The following is a 23,475-nucleotide window of genomic DNA, read 5'->3' as shown; positions in this document are numbered from 1 at the left end:
CTTGGTCATCTAATGGGGGCTCTCCATGCCGCTCGATCTCTGGCAGCTTTCCTGTTTAGTCCCTTAACTCTGAAGTGACACTCAATGACCTCATCCCAGGTCTTTCAGTCTACCTCTCACTACCCTACCCCGATCATTAACGCTTCTCACTTTCTGCACCCAATTATCATCCCCCATCCTCTCCACATGCCCAAACCATCTCACTCTAGCAACTACCCTACCCCGATCATTAACGCTTCTCACTTTCTGCACCCAATTATCATCCCCCATCCTCTCCACATGCCCAAACCATCTCACTCTAGCAACTTCTCCTCATCACAACACCAGTACACCCCAATTCCCATCCTGCCCTTCAACCCTTACATCGTAAACTTAGCCCTCTCCAGGCCTAGCACTCAAGGACACACTACACATCCACCTAATCATTGCCATTTCTGTACATTTGAGCCTGCGAATATCCTCTTCCTTGACTGCCTAGGTCTTACTACCATACAGCTTTATGCTCCAAACACATGCCGCATACAAAGACACCTTAGCATAGAGGGGGAGCCCTCTCCACGTCACTGTATTGTTAAAGTTTTCAAAGCTTAAGCTGTGTACATGATTGCCTATTTATATTTCCATCTTCACTTGTAAAGCAGCCAGACTTTCTACAGCCGAGTGAATAACGTAAGAAAAAAAAAAAAAGTTAAAAGTACAGTACAGTAATTCACACTATGAAGTTGTCCTTGTTGTAAATGTTTGTTTGGATCCTTTCAGAATATGATTGTGATGGAGGTGGTTGAAAAAGTCGAGAAATTTGGTGATAAAAGTGAAGGAGGGACCATCCAGAAAAATTCTCTCTTCAAAAAGGAAGGGTCTGTAGGGAAATCTGACAGGGAATGTAAAGCAAAATCCATTGAGAAAAAAATCGTCAAGAAGGAGGGATCAGTGGAAAAATGTGGCCATGAGAGAGAAGCTGAGTCCATTCAGAAAAAGTTATCGATGAAGGAAGTTGAAATTTTTGGCCGTAAAACTGAAGTAGTGGTATCCATACAGGAAAATGATTTGGCTGAGGAGCAAGGATCAGTCAAGAAATTTGTGAGTGAGAGTGAAGCAGAGTGTATTCAGAAACATTTCCTAGAGGTGGAAAGGTTAGTTGAGAAATATGACCATGAGAGTAAAACACAGTCCATCCAGAAAAATAGTTTATTGGAGGAGGAAAGTTCAGATGAAAATTTTGATCATGAGACTGGAAATCATTACATAGAGGTGGAAGGGTCAGTTGAGAATTTTGGCGATGAGAGTGAAGCAGGGTCCTTCCAAGAAAAAGATTTCTTGAACTCTGTCAATTCTACAGCTAAGAAGAAATTTGCTTGTTCTTGGTGTGGGAAACTGTATGCTAGTAAAGTGACACTCAGACGCCATGTATTATTCCACTCAGGGGATGGGTTTGAGTGTCTGGAGTGTGGCAAAGTGGTCACTCTTAAGACCAATCTGTTCACGCACTCTTTGATTCATGCAGGGGTGAAGAAGTTTGAGTGCTCGGAGTGTGGTAAGCAGTTTACACAGAAGGGAAGTCTCAACCTACACCTTTTAATCCACACAGGAGTTAAGAAGCACAAGTGTTTGGACTGTGGCAGGTTATTTAGTCGAAGCTCTGACCTCTCCAGGCACTATTTAGTTCATGCAGGGGTGAAGGAATTCCAGTGTGATATTTGTGATAAGATGTTTAGAACTAAAGGGAATTTGGCAGAGCATATCATTCAACACCCAGGAGAAAAGAAGTTTGAATGTGTGGAATGTGGTAAGCAATTCGCCCAGAAAAGTGTGCTTACCAAACACACTGTGGTTCATTCACGACTGCGGAAGTTTGAGTGCGTTGAATGTGGTAAGTGGTTTATCCGAAAGGGTGAGCTCACACAGCATTCATTGATTCACTCGGAGGTGAGGAAGTTCAAATGTTTGGAGTGTGGTAAACTATTTGTCCATAGAAGTGACCTAACCTCACACTTATTAACTCTCATAGGATTCAAGGAGTTCAAGTGTTTGAAGTGTGATAAGCGGTTCTTATGTAAGGGCGATCTCATTAGGCATGCTCAGATTCACACAGGAGGGAAGGAGTTTGAGTGCATGGAGTGTGGCAAGAGGTTTTTCCGGAAGAGTGCACTTTCCCAGCATTCCCTAGTTCATTCAAGAGTGAGGCATTAAGGGAGTAAAGTGGTTTTAAGTGTTAAGAGTGAAGAATTTAAGGCTTTTAGAGTGATGGTTCAGTGGAGTGTGGTAATGGAAATGCACTTACTCAACACGCATAAATTCATTCAAAAATAATTACTGGGTGAGTGTTGGGAGATGTGGTAAGTGGTTTGCCATGGAGGAGTGCACTTAAATCCACTTTTCACCTCAAATCTAGGATGTGTACATATAAAATCATATATACTGTTCTTAGCAGCATTGTATCTCAAGATCATCATCATCTCAGAACTGTGACTGTACATTACTTACAATGTAGAATGTAAAGAAATTCCTGCAATCACTGTACTGTACAGTATTTACAATGTATCATACTGGTCATTATTTAGCCATATGTGCCTTTTGATCAGCCCCAGCCACAAGTCTCTGCATCAAATTGGGTGCCCCCCCCCCCTCTTCCCCATTCTCTCCGCACAGTTAAGTCTTATGCACACCTGCTTCGGTTTTGTTCTAATAATTTGTTCTGCCCTCTCCCTCTCTCTCTCTCTGCCGTTATTTTCAGTCTGCCTATCATCTCCTCCTTCCTTTCTACCTCTATGTCCCTGCTTTTCTTCAGTCTGTTGGTTTCACTGTTCCACCCATTGTTCCCCTACATCCTATTTCTTTCCTCCCTTCACTTCTACCATCTCCAGTGGTCTGTTCTTTTCTCCCGTCTTCTTGCTCTCTTCTTTCTCCTGTCATTCTCTGCTCCCTTTTTCTTGAACACACGTCTTCTCACTCTTCTGCTACTCGTATCTTCACCAATGATACCAAGTCTCTTTGTGGTGTTGGGTATGCTGTCATCTCTCCTGAGTCTTTTTTTTTTCCAGTCCCCTTCCCTCTGTTGCAGGTGTTCTTACGGCAAAACTTTATGCTATTCTTTTAGCTCTGAAATCTCTGTTTCGATCCTCTTTCTCCTCATTTGTTATCTTCTTTGATTCTCACAGTGCGATTTCTTCACTGCAGTCCTCTTCTTCTCATTCCCTTGTCACCCAAATTCAAGAGTGGCTCTTTCGTTTTTCTGTGTGTAAGAAATCAGTTCAATTTTGCTGTGTTCCTGGTCATGTTGGAGTTGCCATTAATGAACGTGCAGACTCACTGGCTCATTCTGCTGCTCTGTCTCCCATGGCGTCTTCTCAACCTATCCCTGCTTTTTATTGTTTTTCTATTCTTACTCTCCTCTTCTGTGACCTGTGGCAAATTTTCTGGGATTCCTAGGTCACCAACAAGCTTCATCACATTAAACCTTCTGTTGTTCCTTGGTCTGTTTCAACTCACCCCTTTCGTCGATGGGAGGCTGTTATTGCTCATCTTCGCTTTGGTAACACCTGCCTCACTCACGGTCACTTCCTGAATGGTGACCCTCGACCATTTTGTTCACACTGTAACTCCCCCTTGACTGTCCACCGAGATCATCGCTGTGCTTTCTCCTTCCTCTCCTTATCACCTCACCCCTCGATGCTCACTGATCTCCATGGTGATTCTCCTACTTTTTCTGTTTCAAATAATACTGCCTTTCTTTCTGCTCCGTGTGTTCTGCATGTAATTTAATTGTCCTTTGTGCTCAGTGGGTTAGAGCGCTCCGCTCTGACAGAAGGGTCGGAGGATCGAATCCACCCAAGGGTCATTGGTAGACATCAGGAAGGGCATCCGGTCATAAAATGCTGCACACTCCAAACCAAAGTCCTCTACCCAGGGGGCAACGCCTTAGCCCTTGTCCAAAAAAGGGGTACCTGGCGTAAAACTCACTTTTTGTTCTTTGCTGCCCTAGTGCCACATAGCCTTTCTAGGCGTGATGCTAGTTCTTTCTCACTATTCATTCTTTCATTCATTTACAATGTAGCATGTAAAGAATGTAGCTACTACAATTATGTGGAAGAATTACAGTTACTTATTGAAACTGTTGATTGTGAGGATACAGCAGTTCTGGCTCCACTTTGACCTTCAGGTATAATACTGTATCTATCTACAGTATGTCTGTTTATCCATCTCTCCATATATCTATCTATCCATCTATAGCCCAATGCCTTATTAAGGGGTGACTGCAAATAAGTTTTGTCCTTGTTGCCTTCTCCTCTACCATTGGCCTGCTGTCTCTCAAACTTACACCCCCCTCTCTCATATATGGTGTCTCTCTCCATTCCATTCATCTCATCGTCAGTCTTCCCCACAACCTCACCCATACACTTTTCTAGTCAGCCTCTCATTCTCCATCCTCTTCACATGGCCACACCATATCAGAGTACAGTACATGTATTTCTTTCAGCACTTTCACTCATTGTATACAGTATACAATAAGGATGTTATATATAGCTGTAATAACAAGACACAGATGGAAGGTGTTGTTATAGATGGAAGTCAATATACTGATTGGAATAATGTTACTATCTGTTGCCTTGAAATTGTGTAATATTGTAAAGGTTATAGAGTGAAATACAATTAGACATTTGATAACATGATGATTGTTATGTAATAGGCCTAATTGGATAGTCTTGTCATGGATCAGGGCTGTAAACACATGAAAGTCAGTGAACTCTTTCTGTCCTGCTGTTTATGATCATTTTATTTATGTTATACCTGGACATTGATATTCAGCTTTGGAACCACTTGACAAATTAGAGGTTAGGTATAGCCAACACTTTGAGGGATGGATTCTCACATGTATGTTTGTAAAAAGTTGTGAAACAACATTGATGAGCAAAATGCTTGTATGCATTCTTGCAAAAACCGCATTACTGGTGTATCCATGTGCCTAAAGTTCTTAGACCCATATTGTTGTCAGTTAAGGAAGCTCTCTAGCATCTTTTCCTTAGCAGTTTATTTTTGGATATCATTGGTCAATATCCTTTTTTATGCCATCTGTGCAGAGGATGGCCACAGAAGAATGATTTCAATAGCACAGAGGAGGACTGTAGGTCTAGTAAGAAAAGAGGAGAGAGAGAGGAAAAAAATATATAAGGGAGCTTTCATAGCCAACAAAAATTGGGCCTGAAAAATTGGGTGTAAATTTTTAACCCACTAACGCTGCTGTGAAAATACATTACTGGATTGATGGTCAGTGTTATGGCCCTACTGTGGCAGATGTGACTTGATAGTTTGGTGAACAGCTGCTGTTTCATTTACAGTAATTTGACCACAGCCACTGATTCATAAGCTATGTACTTTGTCTCAATCTTCACCTTCCAGTGCAGATGTGAATATACAAAAATGTTTGTGAAAATATTTTCTTCATTTACCCCGGTACCTGTACATTGGAACTAGAGACCTGGTGAAGTACCATCTGGTGAACCAGGCTGACTCATACTATGTGGAAAACAGACATAAAACTGAAAATGATGATGATATCGATGTGTAGCTATACTGGTAGGCTATGTAATGTACTGGTGCTGGCAGTGGTTAGTGCTGTTGTTGCCTAACCCTGCTGATATGCCAGTTAAAGTTTACCATATCATTTGTATGGATAAAGTAGTGATATTTTGTAACCTAACCGTAACATACATTGAGACATGACAGTACTTTACACAACCCCGCCATCTGTTGGTATATTCATGCTTGAGGAAAGAGCATGAATTTATTTAAATCCCTTCAACTTGAGAATGCACAGATGAGCAGCCTACATAGGGTGGTGCTGTGCATGCTGGGTGGAGCAGCTGCAGCTTCCACTGGGGAGCCAAACCTCCTCATAGCTATTTCCGTGCACCTTGTTTTGGGAAGGACCCTGGTGAGACACGGTACCACAAGGGGGTGCTGGATCCCTACCTGGTATATGTGCTGTACTCTATCTGTAAGATAGCCTCACAAAGGCTGTTGCCTACTTGTGGTTGATGGGTAAGTTCAACCAGACACTTTGGTTATTCAGCAGCATGAAATAATCCAATCCCCAGGTTTCACTACTGTACAGCATCTTTTCTTGGAGTTCAGATGATCTTGTGTACAAACTGTTAGCATTTTTTGTTTAAAACTCAGGGCATCTTAACCCACAAGCTGCAAAGAGCATTGCAAGCCCAAGATTTTTTGTTTATATACAGAATGCCTATGATTACAGGGTCTTATGTTTGATCAGCCTGCTTCCCACATTACAGAGTGCAGGTAGCAACCATCTGTGAAGGCCAGACACATTTCATCAGCATCATATCTGTCAAAAACTGGCAGCTTGCATTCCATTTTGTGATTTAGGATTGGACAACAGACTGAAGCTTCTTTTCTGCAGTCCTCCATCCTACTTTTGAGGGGCTAGAGAGTTGAGGGATGCTTTATGTAATCTTCAGCTCTCTACAGCCTGCTTATAATTATGCCACCACATGAAGGTACATCTCTCCAGCATCATTGCACCCAGTAGAATAGATATTTGAACTGTAGTTCAGCAATACTTTAGGCATATTCTGTACATAGCTGTTAGTCCATATTTTATTTAAACATTCACACAGGGCCACTCCTACCTCTAGACAAATTAGGCGACTGCCTAGGAAGCCCCAATTTCTGCCAAAAGTAATTTCCACCCAAGCTCTGCTTGTCTTGCAATTGTAAAGTGCATTAAAATTTGAGGAGGAGTGGGAGGTGATACTATCACATTTGCCTTGGGCATTTCATTCTGCATTATGAATGTGAATGGCTCATAAATAATGAATCTGAATGTTTCATTTTAGTAACACAAAGATGTTACTGAGAACCAACACTCACGTTAGCATCAGATTATGCAAAAGATGATTATTTAAAGTGGAGGAGTAAAATCAGTGTACAGTACAGTAATATGGTGAAACTTTATTTACAATGTTTTGTAAAAACCTGTAACAATTTGATATTCATACATATATACATACATCTGTCCTATATAAAGGGGACATGTAGGACTCAGTAGGTTTACCCTTTGAATCTATTAACATTTTTATTTTTTATTTATTTTATCTCTCCTGTATCTATCCTTCATTGGAAAGAGGTCTAGATGATGACAGTGATGAAAGGGAATGCAGGATGTGACTGATCAGAAGTTCATACCACTGTCCATTGGTGATTTTGAACTGGAAACCTGTCTTTGTTAAACCCTCCTATGGCTGTAGATTTCCCTGACTAAAACACCATCCACAGCACCAACTTCTGTATTCTCATCAGGTTACAAGAATTTTTAGCACCTCTTGCTTACTACTATCTTTCTGTACAGGACTGATTAATAGTACCTTGTGTCACTTGTTAAGACTGGGTTGATATTAAAAAGATTAAAATAACACAAGAATATTAAAGGATAAAATGCAAAATAAATCGCTAAGGCAGGGATGCTTGAAAGCCTCCAAACCAATAAGAATGTGACCTTGGCTTCATGATGCTTTACGTTTGATGTCTGGTGCTAGGAATCCATTATTCACTTGTTTTATGTTACCTGGTTACAAATTTGTCAGAGCCTACCCTATGTAGCAATATTTCCTTTGGTATTTATTACAACCTGGAACAATCTCCTAACAGGAATAATAATATCCTGACTAACATCATACTGTAAAGCACCCTACTCTGAGTGAGGCATGAACCCACCTCACCACCGCAGGTCTAAAATGCAGTATATGTAGCCGTCACATAAGTATGATGTTTTTCTTTTCAGATCCACACACCCCTATCTATTGCAGTGTAGGTGGTAGTAAATTTAAACTCTTCTGGTCATGATGGACGACAAACTGTATAGGACAGGTTAGGAACAGGGCAGTGATATGGAAGCGATTTGTTTGTGGCCATCCCTTTATGGCCATAAACAGACAGATAAATAACATCATATTGTAAAGCATTGTCATACTATATTCAATCTATCATTAATAGCCTATATACCGTACTGTATGTACTGTACAATTAACATCCTGCCAAAGAATACCAGTAATCATAAAGCGTGCTTTTAATCCCTTTAGTCTGAATACAGCTGTTATTAAAAGATGTCACATAATGTCACAAGTCCAGTGCATATCAACTAACTTTCTGACATCACTTCCTAGCATAAAGGTTCAACATTTTATTTCATTCGTGCAGTTACCAGCACCCTCATCTTTGTGGAGCTCAAACCCACTGCAAGTCTAAAAGATGTGTGGCCATCAGAAAATAATGGTGTTATTCCTATTGGATCCACACACCTCGACCCACTACCACCCACACTGCAATAGGGCGATTCAACAAGAAAAATGTCATAATTACATGATGGCCACACATCTTTTAGACATGCACTGGCAAGAAGGGTTCGAGCCCCATACTGATGAGAGTTCTTTACGATACCATGTTATCACAAGCTGTCATTAACAAATATACAAGTATATTCGATAACAAATATACAATTTTATTCAGTTAAGGTGGGTTCTGTTCTAGTTGTGGAATTACTGAATGCTGTATTTAACCCCTCCACTTTACTACATTCCAGTAACAACAATTATTCTTTTATTCTTGCTGTTTTGAGGCTTCTGTTCAGGTCAAGAGAGATTTTACAAGCTGGAGGAGTTACATATTACCTTTCATTAAGCCTTTCAGTAAAAGAGGCCTTTCCTAACTCCAATAAAATGGCCTGGAAGTAGCAAAGTATGTCACTGGATTCAATGGGTAAAAAATAAAATACTGTAGATAAGACAATAGCCCTGAGACACAAAAAACATAGCACTATAAAATTCTCTCTGTTGGGGTTAAAAAAAAATATGAGAAACAACAGATATAGAGTCCATTATTTTTTCCCTTTGCGTAGCAAACTTTCTGCTATTTATTCCACAAAAATTGACCCAAAAAAGAAGAAATAAAATCACCTATTAAAGTTCCACTGGTAATGCTGTTTCCCCCCCGTTTCAGCACCAGTTATATAGAAAAACCAGTAATATTTGGGAACGCTACTGACAACATGCAGGAGATTCATTTGTAACACCACCCTTCCACTCTGCCAAGCGATTTCTCTGTTGTGGGACAGCTCGGTCAGATATATCAGTGTCAACCCTGTATTGCCCAGAGTTATCATGTAACCCTGTATCATTGTATTAATTTCCTACTCTCGCTGCTTCATCCACGCCCAAGCCAACAGACTGACCTCCACTTAAAGACACTAGTGAATTTCTAGTAGAGTGCTACTTACAGACCATCCTACATACTGAGAACTGTTGATAATTGAGTGGTTACCTGTAAAACCCAAATACCAGGCAGTATTTTTATGTCAGAAATTCCCAACTTCCCTCACATCTTTACATTTTCCTGTTGTGACCCCAGCTCATCTGGATGTGGACCCAGCAGACTGAAGGTAACCGGCCACTTCACATGGATGCTCCCTGAGATCTTTTGTTAGAGTTTTGTTGAAGGACCGTCTTGTGAGAATGAGGTAAGTGTGTTGGCATTGAGGGCTGCATATTAGTAAAGGCATAGTAGATTGTGTGTGGTATTTTGTGTTATAATGAGATGAGTGTGTGTGTTGTGGTGAGGGGGCTGCATGACAGTGAGAGAATTGTGGATTGTTTATGTGTAGTGTTTTGTGTTGTGGTGTGGGGGGGGGCTGCAGTTTAGTATGGAGATAGTGGATTGTGTAGTAATTTGTATTGTGATAGTGTGAATATGTTGTGGTGTGGGGGGGCTGCACTACAGTGAGAGAATTATGGACTGTTTGTTTATAGTGTTTTGTATTGTGGTATGGGAAGGCTGCAGTACAGTGAGGGCAGTGTGCATTGTTTGTGGGTAGTATTTTGTGTTGGTGCTGAAGTGTAGAAAAAAAAACGGCCACAGCATAGCCTGGTGAGGTGAACTTGTGTCTCTTGGAGGGGCATTTTACCACTCAAATACTACTTTCCTTCAGAGTGATTACGAATGTGTTCCGCCAGATTGTGTTTTGTACTTAACAACCTGCCACATACATCACACTTAAACTTCTTCAGTCCTGAATGAACATACATGTGCTTGCTGAAGTTGCTCTTATCAGCAAAAAACTTCCCACACTCCAAACATTCAAACTTCTTCAGCCCTGAGTGGAGTAATAAGTGTTTGGTCAGGTCATTTTTACGAGTGAAGAATTTTCCACACTCCATGCACTCAAACTCCTTTACTCCTGTGTGAACCAGTAAATGCTGAGTGAGGTTACTGTTACGAGCAAATAGTCTTCCACATTCTAAACACTTGTACTTCTTCTCTCCTGAGTGGATATGAGAGTGCCTGGTTAGGTCGTCCCTACGCGCAAACCGTTTACCACATTCCAAGCACTCAAATTCCCTCACCGTGGAATGTCTAACCATATGCTTGGCCACATGATCCTTAGTTCTAAACAGCTTGCCACAGACATCACACTTGAATTTCTTCACTCCTGAGTGGATCAAAGAGTGCTTGTTAAGGTTACTAATATGAGAAAACAGCTTACCACACTCAAGACATTGAAACTTTCTCATTTTTCTAGGTGGAACTTGGGTGGGGAAATTATGATCCTCCACAATACGTATTTCCCCATTCTCCTCACACAACTCGGCTGATTCTTCCTTAATCACCTCCATGGTGTCTATAGTTCTTTTACCTTAAGCTGACCCAGATTTTCATCCTTTTGTAGCTTGTCTCCCTTAATTCACTGGCAGAATAAGGTACGATAATAATACAGCTCTACATCCTTTCCACAGCACTTCTTTGTGACTAGTATCATAATTTAGTATTAATGTAACAACTCAGCATTCACGTTGGACATATGGCAGTTTTAGGCCAAGTTCAAGTGAAAAAAAAGTATAGGCCTAAAACATATGGGTGTCCTGCTGCCCATCTAACCAACAGTTCTCAGGCCTTATCACTGACTAATATCATTTCTTGAGAGATTTATTTACTTGTTTACTTAGGGTCAACAAGGCACAGTAAGACACTCAACACTATCATGGATATTTACTGTAACCTTATGCTGAATTTAATATCTCTGCATGATATTCGTACATGGTAGCAGCTGCAACCCCAGGCTCGTCTGCATGTGAACCTAGTGGGCTGACTGGCCACTTCATTCATGTGCTTCCGGAAATCTGCTGTTGAGGTTGTGTTAGGATCATTTATGTTGTGACAATACCACAGTTGGAATTTGCATCTTTGGATTAGGTTCCCTCCAAACTTCAACCCACAGCAGTTCATGTCAAACTGTTACATATTTTCTATGAATGGAGGACATTTGTAGTCTTGTGTATTAATCTGTTTTTCTTTCCTCTGTTCATTTTCTGTTAAAATGACCATCTCAGGTCATTTCTTGCACTCATAACCTACTACAGCCATGGATACAACAATGTCTTCATCATGTGCTCAGGTCTAACACTCCCACTGACAACAACACAAAGCTTGTCCTTCATACTGTAGTTTCATGTTTGGTCTTCAGGGTCTGCCTTCAGTTGGATCTGGGGAAAAAAGAACTGCCATTAGACTAACATCTCTGTAATTTAAATAAATGAAATGTAGTCAGTTTGCTTTCATCTAAGAGAACTGGGCCATTCCCATAACTTTTCAGTTGTAATTGCATGAAATTCAAGAGCCTTTGCTGGGAATGACTCTTCTTGGTTGCTAGTCAGATTAACATTCCAATCTAACCCTTGAAACCTGTCCAAACACTATGTAGTCTACTTGTTTTCTGACAACTGGACCACTCACACAACTTCAATACAGTAACAAGTCATGGCTGCATGAAATTCAATGAGCTTTAGCTGGGAATCTCCTTGGTTACTAGTCACATGAACACTCCAACTAACTAACGTATCTACCTATCTATAACCAGATGCCAAATCTCGTAAGGGGTTGTTGTTTTTCTTTGAGTTAGTTGTTTACAGGGACGGGGCACTAACCCTCTGCCATGCCACTTGTTGACACGTAGGGAACACATACAGTATGTGTTGGTTATATGCTTATTACCCAGCAATGTAAATGGTTTCCTGGCTTACAGGAAACCATTAGGCTTGTCACTCAATGTAAAGGCACCTGAAAAATAAAAAAGAGTACCGGTAATAAAAAGTGATGGGAAAGATGGGAAATACAGGAAGGCAGACACAGAAAATGAATGATAAAGATGAGGGAAGAAGTAGGCAACAAACATCCCTTTTCTGTCCAAATCTCTAATGCAAGAGTTAACTGTTACTCCCAGTCCTTCATTTATGCAACAGGTCAACTCTGGCACTGTCTCCCTCTGTATTTCCTACTTCCTACAATCTCCAGTCTTTCAAACGCTGTGTGTCCAGGCATCTCGAAATGAACGGATCTTGAATTTGGCTCTCCTTTGTATTGTTTTTTGTTTTTTTCTTAGAAGGAACTGTTTGCGGGCTCCTAGCCTTTGGTTCGTTCTTCCTTGCATAAAAAAAAAATAAATAAATAAAGTCCACAGCTAATGCCAACAGAAGCAGCTGTCACGGTGGTCCCTACATGACACTCCACTTCCACTCTGCCGGGTGACTTCTTGTGTGTTGTGGGGACAGTTTACTCAGTGTTACTGGTGTCTATTCTACATCATTTATTCAACTCCTATTCCTTCTGCCACACTTATGACCACATCTGCAGACTGAGCCCCCTCCCACAACACAAGATACCAAATGAGTTTCAATCCTGCTTTATTTCAGTTGTTTCTTCATAACTTGGTCTTGATTTTTGTCCTACTGTAACTTATTTCACATGGCTCAGTGGCAGAAAATGGAAGAGGCTATTAAGACAACAACCTTTCTAAAGCACTATCTGTGACTAGCAACATGTTAAAAGGGCATAGCAATCTGTTCACAAGCTGACAATTAAACATGTCTCTCATTCTCTTATCTATTGCTAGATGACAAAATCCCATAAGGGGTGGCCACAAACAAAGTGTCTCCATGTCACTGTGTTGGTTGCCATTTTGCTGCCCTCCCTCCAACTCACACACCCTTGTTTCATATCTCTCCACTCACTCTCAGCCTTGGCTTCCCTCTCCACCTCACTCACATACTTTCTTCTCGCAGTCTTCCTATCCATATGGTGCCAGTATGAGCAACATCCAAAAAATAAATAAATATATAATAAAAATAATTAATAAATTGTAGTTAGCTATAATCACAGTGCATTTATTTCATAAGTAATCAAGGAGACTCATTCCTACCACACAGCTAATGCTTATCATATCTTATACAACCACCAACAGATCTTGAATTTGGCTCTAAATTGTACTGTTTTTGTTTTTTTCTTGGAAGGAATGGTTTGTGGGCTCCTGACCTTTGGTTCCTTCTTCCTTGCACTTAAAGAATATATATATATATTCAAGCTGTGTGAGTGGCCCAGTTCTATCAGGTGAAACTAAACCCATTATGAACTTCTATCTATCTATCTGTCTACAGCCAGATGCCATAATTTTGTAAAGGGTGGCCATTTGACTTTGAGTTAGTTGTTTTACGGGGAGGGGCACTAACCCTCTGCCAATCCACTTGTTGACATGTAGGGAACACATATAGATTGGTTATATGGTCACCACCCAGCACCGTACAGTAAATGGTTTCCTGGCTTACAGGAAACCATTAAGCTTACCACTCAATGTAATGCCACCTGAAATGGAAAGAGTAATAAAAAGTGACACGAAAGTGGGAGAAGAAGGAAGACAGAGGGCAGACACAGAAAAAGAATGATCAATCTATTGCCAGATGCCTTAATCCCATAATCCTCCACATCGCCCTGTTCCCTGCCATTTCACTGCCCTGCTCCCAGTTCACACACCCCTCTCTCATATACCTCTTCACTCTATCCCTCCATCTCATCCTTGGCCTCCCCCCACCACCTCACTCACATACACTCTCCTCATCAGTCTCTCACTCTCCATCCTCTCCACATGGCCAAACCACCTCAGTGTTTCTCCTAACGCTTCCTATCACATCCACATCCACACCACAACACTCCTTCACATCCTCATTTGTCAGTCTCTCTCTCGATGTGACTCCACATGCTCCTCTCAGATAACTCATTTCCACTGCTCTCACTCTTGACTTGTGCCCCTCCAACAACGTCCAAGCTTCACTTCCATACATTAGATACTGTCATATAATAACTTTTTCACTTCCATGCTCACTTCCCAGTTTCTTATTACTGCTTTCAAGGAACCAGCAACCTTTCTTCCCTGCTATACCCTTTCAAGCACTTCACCCTCCAAACTTTCATCCTTACTCATCACACTACCCAAGTACTTAAACGAACTCATATTTTCCATTTCCTCACAATCCAACCTCACTGTACATTCACTGACTTCACCTCTCTCGAAGACCATAACTTTACTCCTCCCTACATTCACCTTTAGATTCTGTTTCTTACACACCCTCCCAAACTCATCCACCAAGCCTTGCAGCACTACATCAAGTGAGTGGATGACAGTCGCCACCACCTACCTAGTTCATTAACCTTATTAAAACAAAGGCATTATGGTATCAAACTGAAAAGTAATCACAACAAAAGGGTTAACAGAAATAGAACAAAAGCTAATAATAATGAGAAAATGATTTATAATAAAGGAAAAGGGTTAAAAATAACAATAAAAGGGTTAATAATAATGATAGTGCTGTCATGGGGGAATGCCTTCATGTGGTGGCACTGGCATGACCAGGTGATGGAGTTGCCCTGTTACACAAACGTCCCTCACACAATCCCCTCGTATCCTACGAAGGGCAAGTGAACAACAGAACACGGGCAACTTAGACTTTAATCCACCTGGTTACCATTCAGAGGAGTCTAGGGTTGCAAGCTCGGTAGGCACACAGTGATCTGGGTAATGAACTGTAAAACCCTTAAACACATGGACTGCAGTCAATAATTTGTGAGTAACATCTGTTCATACATTATTTACTGTGACTACTGGTGCAAAAACATACCATTAAACAGAGATTACTACGAGACAGCTGGAGATGCCGCAATCAGCTGGAACTTGTAAACATACAACTTGAGCGAAACTGATGGCTAAATCGAGCAAAAGTAATCTCGGGCAAATGCCAACTCATCTCCAGCGACTGCCAACTTCACGGCAAACTCGAGCAAGCACTAACTCGAGCGGATGCTAATATGATTAAATATTGGCGAAAATGCTAATTCGAACAAGTAACCGCTATTGCTAAAGTCAAGTGCATGTTCAAACATTTGCTAACTCGACCGAAAGTCATCTCGCGTAGTTGTGTTGACAAGAATATCGGTAATTATAAAAAGAGTATAGAAGAAAATAAGAAGGTGACAGGGGAGCTTGGTAAAATTAAAAAACAATATGAATATATAAATAATATTTAGTTTCCGAATAGGGAAACGTGGCCAGACTCTGTGGGGAAGAAGAAGATTTGTTGGAGCTGTCAAAACATAAACAATCTCGGCGTCAGTGATGGGAGGCGAGTGTCAAACATGTCTCATTTAAATACTATGATAAGTTTTGAGCATTTGTACTTATATCATATTCTAGATGAGTACCAATTCCAGTCATATGACCCTAAATATTTAATGCTATCATTTGTAAAGTAATAATTGCCGGTTACAACTACAATACCTGTCATCTGTTTCACCTTTTTATTTTTTGACAATCATCAGTTCTGTCGTATTAAAGCTATTCTTAATATTTGAATAAAGGACCAAACCATGAGGACATCAACACCATCTGTAGTAACCTTTTTATTTAATAGAAAGTTTTTAAGCAACGTTGGGTCTGGTTAGTACTTGGATGGGTGACCGCCTGGGAACACCAGATGCTGTTGGCATCCCTACGTGTCAAGTGGGGTTGGTGGAGGATTAGTGCCCTTCCCTGTAAAACAATTAACTCTAAGTCCTTGGCCACCCCGTCTGGGATACATGGCGTCTGGCAATGAATGAATGAATGAATTGTTAGTTTTGAAAATAAAGTACAGTTAAATAGGACTGAAAACATTTATAGTATTGTAATATAAGAGATGTAGTACAAGACCATGGTTATGTTTAGTACAACAATATGGTGTTATTGAAGGGTACTTTACTCCTTTTACTCTAACTGCACATAATAGCCGTCTGTCCTTCTTGAATGCCAGCTTGTAAAAATGGATTTAACACCAAACTATTATGCCAGTCATGAAGAGATGCCATGGAAAAGATGTGGAACCAGGGTATTGCTTTTTTCCTCCACTGACTCGCATGAGATAAGCTGCAAAAGGACAAAAATCTGGACCAGGTGAAGGTGAAGAGGGTAAAACTTATTGTTTCAGCCAAAAACAGAATTTCGTGATTTTGATTTGTTTTTTCGATATTTTAGACAATTCTAGGACACTTTTCTTGTGTCATTTTTGTCGCAAATTATTTTTATTTTACTCCTGAAGATAACCAAACCTAACCACCAAGAGTAATATTAAAATAATTTGCAACGAAAATGCCATAGAAGAAATGTGTCTTGGAATTGACAAAAATCCTGAAAAAAATGGATGAAAATCTTGTACTGGGTAATTCAGCTTTTGGCTGAAACAATAATAGAACTGTAAAGAGAGTGTGGGGATTAGATATTAACCATTATTTCACCCATAAAATAGGCATTAGCTCCTGACAGTGTGAGGTTGAAAATGTTGGAGGGAATGACAGGATCGGTGCATATGGAGGGAAGTTCAAACAGTTGTAATTATGGTAAAGATTTTCACTCACTCGTTTTGCATTCAAGTATGTTTTTCTCGATAGTTGTTGGTGTGATTCATTCAGTTTCCAAGTCTCTTCTATGTGTATACAGTATATATAAAAAATAATGTGGGTGTTTTGCTCATCCCAGACCCCCGACCAAGTTTATTAATCATCGCAGATCAGTTTGCAAAGGGAATATTGTAGAAGAAAACTCATTTATGTTGATGAATACTACAGTCCAGCCTTGTTATATAATTGGGTTATGTTCCTGGTAAACTGATTGGATAGCAGTTGATCATATATGAGCATAGGGTTTGTAGTAACTGTGTAACCAATATCTATCTATCTGTCTATTGTCAGACGCCCTAATCCCATACAGGGTGGCCACAAACAAATCGCCTCCATGTCGCCCTGTCCCCCGCCATTTCACTGCCCTGCTCCCAACTCACACACCCCAGTCTCATACCTCTCCACTCAGTCCCTCCATCTCATCCTAGGCCTCTCTCCCCCTCCACCTCACTCACATACACTCTCCTCGTCAGTCTCTCACTCTCCATCGTCTCCACATGGCCAAACCACCTCAGTGTGTTTCTCTTAACACTTCCAGTCACATCCACATCCACACCACAACGCTCCTTTAAGTGCTCATTTGTCAGTCTGCCTCTCCATATGACTCCACAAGCTCCTCTTAAATAACTCATCAATATCAATATCATTTTTTCAAAAAAATGGTGGTTTTTTGGTTCCCATTGTGATCACAGGCAAAAATAGGGATTGTATGTTGTAAAAATGGTGTGAAGATGTTAAGATTATATATTGCATGACAATTGTACAGTGAGGTTGGGCTGTCCTTCGTTCTTGTCTTATCCTATCGTTTATAAAGGCTGTTAGTATTTGAAGTGCAGGAGTGACCCAGATCCATCAGATGAAAAGAAACCAGGGATAGAATTTCTGTTTTCCCAGTCATTGGAGTTAACTAGACTGTACCCTGCATCAACCATCTTTTCCATGGAGTCATACTTCCACATCCCAGTCACCTCTGATTAGCTATGGTAATTTTCTTTCATCTGTCTATCTATCTATCTCTGTCTATCTATCTGTCTATCTATTTATTGGCAGACTTGTTAATCCTATAAGGTGTGGCCACAAAAAAAGTTCCCTCCATGTTGTCCCCCCCTCTGTCATTTAGTTGCTTTCCCTCTAACTCACACCCCCCTCCCTCATTTATCTCTGCATTCCATCCCTCCATCTCATCCTGGTCTCCTTCACAAGCTCACACACCCCTCTCTCATACTGTATATCTCTCCATTCCATCCCTCCATCTCATCGTAGCTCTTCTTCACAAACTCATGCACACCTCTCTCTCCTATATCTCTCCACTGCATCCCTTCATTTCATTCTTGGTCTGCTCCTCCATGTAGATGAGTACTGTACTGTAATTTTCTTCCTGTTGATAAGACGGTGATCTTTGCCACACCGTATGTTCATATTTATTTGAAAATTCCACACTGGCCTTCCGCTAGTCTTATGCGGTGGCCAACTAGGTGACTGTACAGACAAAATGGCCGGCCTGAGTATAGTTTTCCTCAGTATTTGATGTTTGCCTTCACTGAGTATTATTATACTCCTTGTACTCTAACTGTGCCTAAACTTGTCACCTTTCCATCTTCATTGCTGTGCAATAACAAGAATTTAACACTAGAATATGGTGCAATGAAAAAGATCAACAGCCACAGCATTGCCTTTTTCCTTCACTAAGCCCCATGAAATATGCTGCGAAAGGATGAAAATGTTGGCCAAGTTAGTGTAAAAGGGTTATAGTGGTAGTTGTAGCCTCAAGTTCATCATAAATGTGAACCCAGTGGACTGTAGACTGACATTATCCTTCACCTGCAGTCCACCATACTCCTTTTGAGGGAACAGGAGGGAGTTGAGAGAGATACCAGTATGTATACAGTATATGAGCAGTGAAACCGTTCAGTTATATCAGTGCCACCACCTGAAGGCATTCCCTCCAGCACCTCAATATGATAAGTGACAACAGTCTTATTTGTTAGCTACTTCACTTATGGCTCACAGACCCCCTTAACAGTTACTTTATTTCAGAAGTTATTTTGCTTGACCATGCAATTGCATCTTAACCTTAATAATACAATGACCAATTTTGGTTTATTCTTGGTACTTTTACATTTTTATTTTTTTTCTCCAGTTTAGGACAGTCTTTTGGAAATGGAAGGCTGAGTACTTTACAGCTTTTGCTAACCCCTTGACTGTTTGAGAGGAGCTTGTGGAGTTACATGGAGAGACAGACAGATGAATAAGAAAGTAAAAGATTGTTGTGATGTTGATGTGGGTGTGACTGAGTGAGAAAAGAAATACTTTGAGATGGGTTGGCCTTGTGGAGAGGATGGAGAATGAGAGACTGGCTAGGAGAGTATGTGAGTGAGGTGGAGGGGCAGAAGGGGGAGCCTAAGGATGAAATAGAGGGATGGAGTGGAGAGTTATATGAGAGAGAGAAGGGGATGAGTTGGAGGGAGGACAGTCAAATGGAAGAGGATAGGGTGGCATGGAGGCAGTTTGTGGCTACCCCTTACAGGAATAAGGTGTCTGGCGGTAGATAGATTAATAGATTGACAGACAGGTTTATGCCATGGCTGTAAACAATAAAATACTGTAATATTTCCTGCCTGATTTTGCAGATGTATTAGAAAATATTCATGTTATTTTGGTTCTCACAAAATAGAAATATTGTTATAAAAAATTGCATTACATCTTGCCTTTGCTGTTTATGTACAGTACTGCATAGTCCCACAGCCTACATCTTCCATAACCTAGCCATAAATGCAAATATACCACTCAAGCCAATGTAAAAGTAAACATTGGTGTGTACCACCGAATGACATGTATAAAACGAGGAAACAACTAAAAGTAGTTGAAATACCAAGGGGAGACCACAGAGAGGCACGACAAGAGCCTGAGGAAGATGGGCATACGTCCCCAACCACCACGCGCCCCTCTTCCCCTCAACGGAATCCACGGGCGGTACGTCACCCTGCTACATTACCCTCTACCTGGATCAGTGCTCTCCAAGATCAGGGCAGGATCTGTGTACCAACAGACTCCCCAGGAAGGACTGCGACGATGCCCACCTTGCTCATCAGTGAAAGGACGCCCACTGTGCTCCTTTCACCTACAGCCCCAAGCAGGACCGCGATGATGCCCACCGTGCTCTTTGGGGTGGGAACGCCCACTGTGCTTCCCTCACCTGCAGCCCCCGCTGGGAGCGGGACCACGACGATGCCCACCGTGCTCTTTGGGGAGGGAACGCCCACTGTGCTTCCCTCACCTGCAGCCCCTGCTGGGAGCAGGACCGCGACGATGCCCACCGTGCTCTTTGGGGAGGGAACGCCCACTGTGCTTCCCTCACCTGCAGCCCCTGCTGGGAGTAGGACTGCGACAACGCCCACTGTGCTCGCCGGGGAGAGGGCACCCACCATGCTCTTCTCACCTGCAATCCCAGGGCATAGCAGAACCGCAGGGCGCCCACCATGCCTGCCGGGGAGGGAACACCCATTGTGCTTCCCTTGTCTGCTAACCCTGCGGCATCCACCAAGGGCCACACCCATTGCTCTCCTCATCCCTCCAGAGGCCGAGTAGGATGCCTCCCACTCTTCCCACACCCCAAGGGGCAAAGCTGGCTGCCCAGCGGAGTCGCTGCTGGAAGGGGTCTGGACCGGCCCTATAGTGAGTCTGGGGGTACGCTCACTACTGCGCCCCTACATCCCTAGTTGCTGTCGGACTCGCAGAGAAGGAGAGGCCGCAGGCAGCCCCTGTCAGACTCCCAGAGAAGGCGAGGCTGTAGCCCCCAGTCGCTGAGGGACGCCCCCAAGACTCCCGGCCGAGACCTTCACAGACCAGCCAGCAAGCCATCCTCCACCAAGGCTAGGCACAAGGCAGCGCGCCTACTTGCCCTATTCGGCCTCAGCGCCAAGAGCCAACCCACCTACGGAGGCCCCTCCAGTGAAAGTCCTCCCTCTAGGCCGCCTAGCAACCCTCACCTGAAGATCTGGCACACTAGAGTGGTCCTGCGCCCTTTCAGAGAATGTACACCTGATGGGACCCCTCCCACGCCTAGGTGCCACCTGTAGTTACTCTATCAGCCTTAGTCACAAACTCCAATCCCTGTATCTCCCATAGTGTGTGTAAACTGTCACATTGTATTGTGTCCAGCCACTGTATTCCTTTTGTGTAATATATGTGTAAGATTGGGTAGCCTGTGTTTTTGAGTCCTGTTTCTCTGGTTGCATCCTCTGGACCCGGTCTTCGAAAGAATCCAATATCAGACCCTCATACTCAGAGAACAAGAAGTTGAGCTCTGAGTATTTGGCATTGAAATACCTGCCGCCGCCGGACCAACCACCCCACCACCCCCCACCCTACCACCGAGCCGCCGCCTCACCACCACCCCAGGAGGACACCACGGAGGGCCGGGTCACCGAGAGGTCAACCCCGGACAAGAAGGGCGCCGGTGCTCCCCTGTCCTGAGTCCCTCTGTCCCTCAACTGGTTCGACAGAAACTACGCCGGCAGAAGACACGACCCTGCGGGCAGGATAGCCTTCACCAGGTTCGGGGTGGGACTGAGCCAGATTCAGTCCCAGGCAACACTGTGGTATGGCCACTGTACGCCCCTCAGCTGCTTTCCCCCTGTAGCGCTGCCACAACGGCCACTGTACGTGTGGGGGAAGGTACGGCCACTGTACGCCCTTCAGCTACAGCCACATCTGGAGACGGCCTCGGAGTGTTAGCTATTGAGCGCACTCCGACTGGCAAAGAAAGGAGGAGTGGAACCGCGATAACGGCCACTGTACGTGTCGGGGAGGGTACGGCCACTGTACGCCCCTCATCCACTACCTCTTCCTCCTACGGGAGCAGCACCGCCACAACGGCCACTGTACGTGTGGGGGAAGGAGCGGCCACTGTACACTCTTCATCCATGACTCCTGAGGTCCTCCTGGAGAAGGAGATCCCTTGCGCGGCCGGTCTTTCACCTCTCAGCTGCGTGGGACGCCCCTCTCTCACTCCCTCCAGGTGTGGTTCCCCAGAGGTGCTGCCGGAGTGGTGGCATGGCCCTGTGTCGGTCCTGCCGACTACCCCTGGTCGACCCCGCTCCCTGACAGACGCCAGACAGAAGAGGTGCCGCAGTCTGCCCCTGACGGCTCCCCTTCCTACAGGCAACTGCAGCACCCAGGCTCCCAGACCAGACTGGCAGGCCCCAGAGCCAGGCCGTTTGGACTCCACTCCCCCACAGCTCTCCGCCCAGAATAAGAGGCAACGGGCCCGTCTCCTGCAGCTGTTCGGCCCCAGTCCTGAGGGCCGCCCTTCAGGTCGAGGCCCCCAGATCGGAGGGCCTCCCTGCACCCTACCGACGACGCTCCAGCACGAGGGCCTCTCAGGTCTAGGCCCCCAAACGGGAGAGCCTCCCTGCACCCCCCTGATGAAGAAAGCCCGGGCAGTGACACCCGTATGGGTAGTGCACTGTCTCCTACAGGAAGGCTCCCCAGTAGAGCCCTCTCCCACGCCTGGGCGCCTCCTGTGTTAAGCCCAGGAAACAAGGGCAAGTAGTGACTTTAACGCATCTCGTGTGCCTTGGAAAACCACAGAGACGGGAGTGAACAGTGACAGTGAAAGAGTGAGGCCAGAATAATATAAGTGACACAGTGAGTCAAATACCCAGGCAGAACAGAAAAGACTATAGTTAGAACATAGAGCCACATGGAAACGGCAGGACCGCGAAGAAAAGTCAAAAGTCTGTGAACTGTCTCCGCGACTAAGTAACTATCCCGAGTGTCGCGACTCGCACTCTGACAAGTTATAGTAATATCCACTCTCTCGACCCCTGGCCCTCTTTACCCCTAGTGCATCTGGTTGAGACTACTAAATACTAATTCTGCCTATGGACACAATACGGGTATATAGAACTTACAACTCACCATCGAGGTATAATTGCAGAACTCCTTTCTCTGCCTGTGCTGTGTGTGATACATTATATTGGGGAGCTATCTGTGTAAACCTGTCTCCATCATATCCTGTAACTCTTTGTTTTTATATTGTAACAGTGTTTTGAAATAAGGCAATAGATGTGTTAAGGTGTACTGCCTAGTTTTTATGCCCTGTTCCTTTGTGTCTTATTTCCTGTCCGGAAAGAGGACCCCACTCAGTCGCGGTCGTTTTTAGCACGAGAAGTCGGGCTAAAAGCACCCCACATAACAGGCATAACATTAGTGAAGTTGTGAGTGAGAGAGGGAGAGAGTGGTGTCGCGTCCCTGGGTGTTTTGACCATCACTCACTGACCCCGTACGACCCACTAAGCTGGTGCGACCGTGCAGTGTCATCATCGTAGGCTGTTGTAGATGCTGCCGTGCTGTACTTCTTTACTGCTCTGATAACTACCCCTCACTACTGTATATAATGTGTCTGTAATCTCATTTACATGTTATAGCACATTCTATAGCTAATGTTTGCTAAAGAGCGTGTGCCTACACCCACCAATGACTATAAACGCAGCCCAGATCATGTTGGTCGGCGAATTGAAACATTTATTGTTGTAAATGGTAGAGTACTTATACAACAAAAGGTGGTGGGCCTTACCACACACCTCCTTCAGCCAATACAATTACATAACGGTTTATACATTCGTGGGTGTAGCCACACTGTGGTTA

The 23,475-nt window shown here is 43.3% G+C and overlaps 1 protein-coding gene across 1 annotated transcript in view; it reads left to right on the top strand.

Annotated features, from left to right (window-relative positions):
* LOC145402022 (uncharacterized) overlaps positions 1-23,475 on the top strand; it is a 59,797-nt gene that overhangs the window by 24,283 nt on the left and 12,039 nt on the right. The window contains exon 6 of the mRNA XM_080274121.1: positions 760-2,143. Coding sequence (XP_080130247.1) covers positions 760-2,143 — 1,384 coding nt within the window. The remainder of the gene's footprint in view (positions 1-759; positions 2,144-23,475) is intronic.

The sequence above is a fragment of the Coenobita brevimanus genome, chromosome 57 (assembly GCF_032717465.1).
Source record: "Coenobita brevimanus isolate Jiangsu-jjx chromosome 57, ASM3271746v2, whole genome shotgun sequence".
NCBI classification, from domain to species: Eukaryota; Metazoa; Arthropoda; class Malacostraca; order Decapoda; family Coenobitidae; genus Coenobita; species Coenobita brevimanus.
This window is presented reverse-complemented; position numbering and strand designations above follow the sequence as displayed.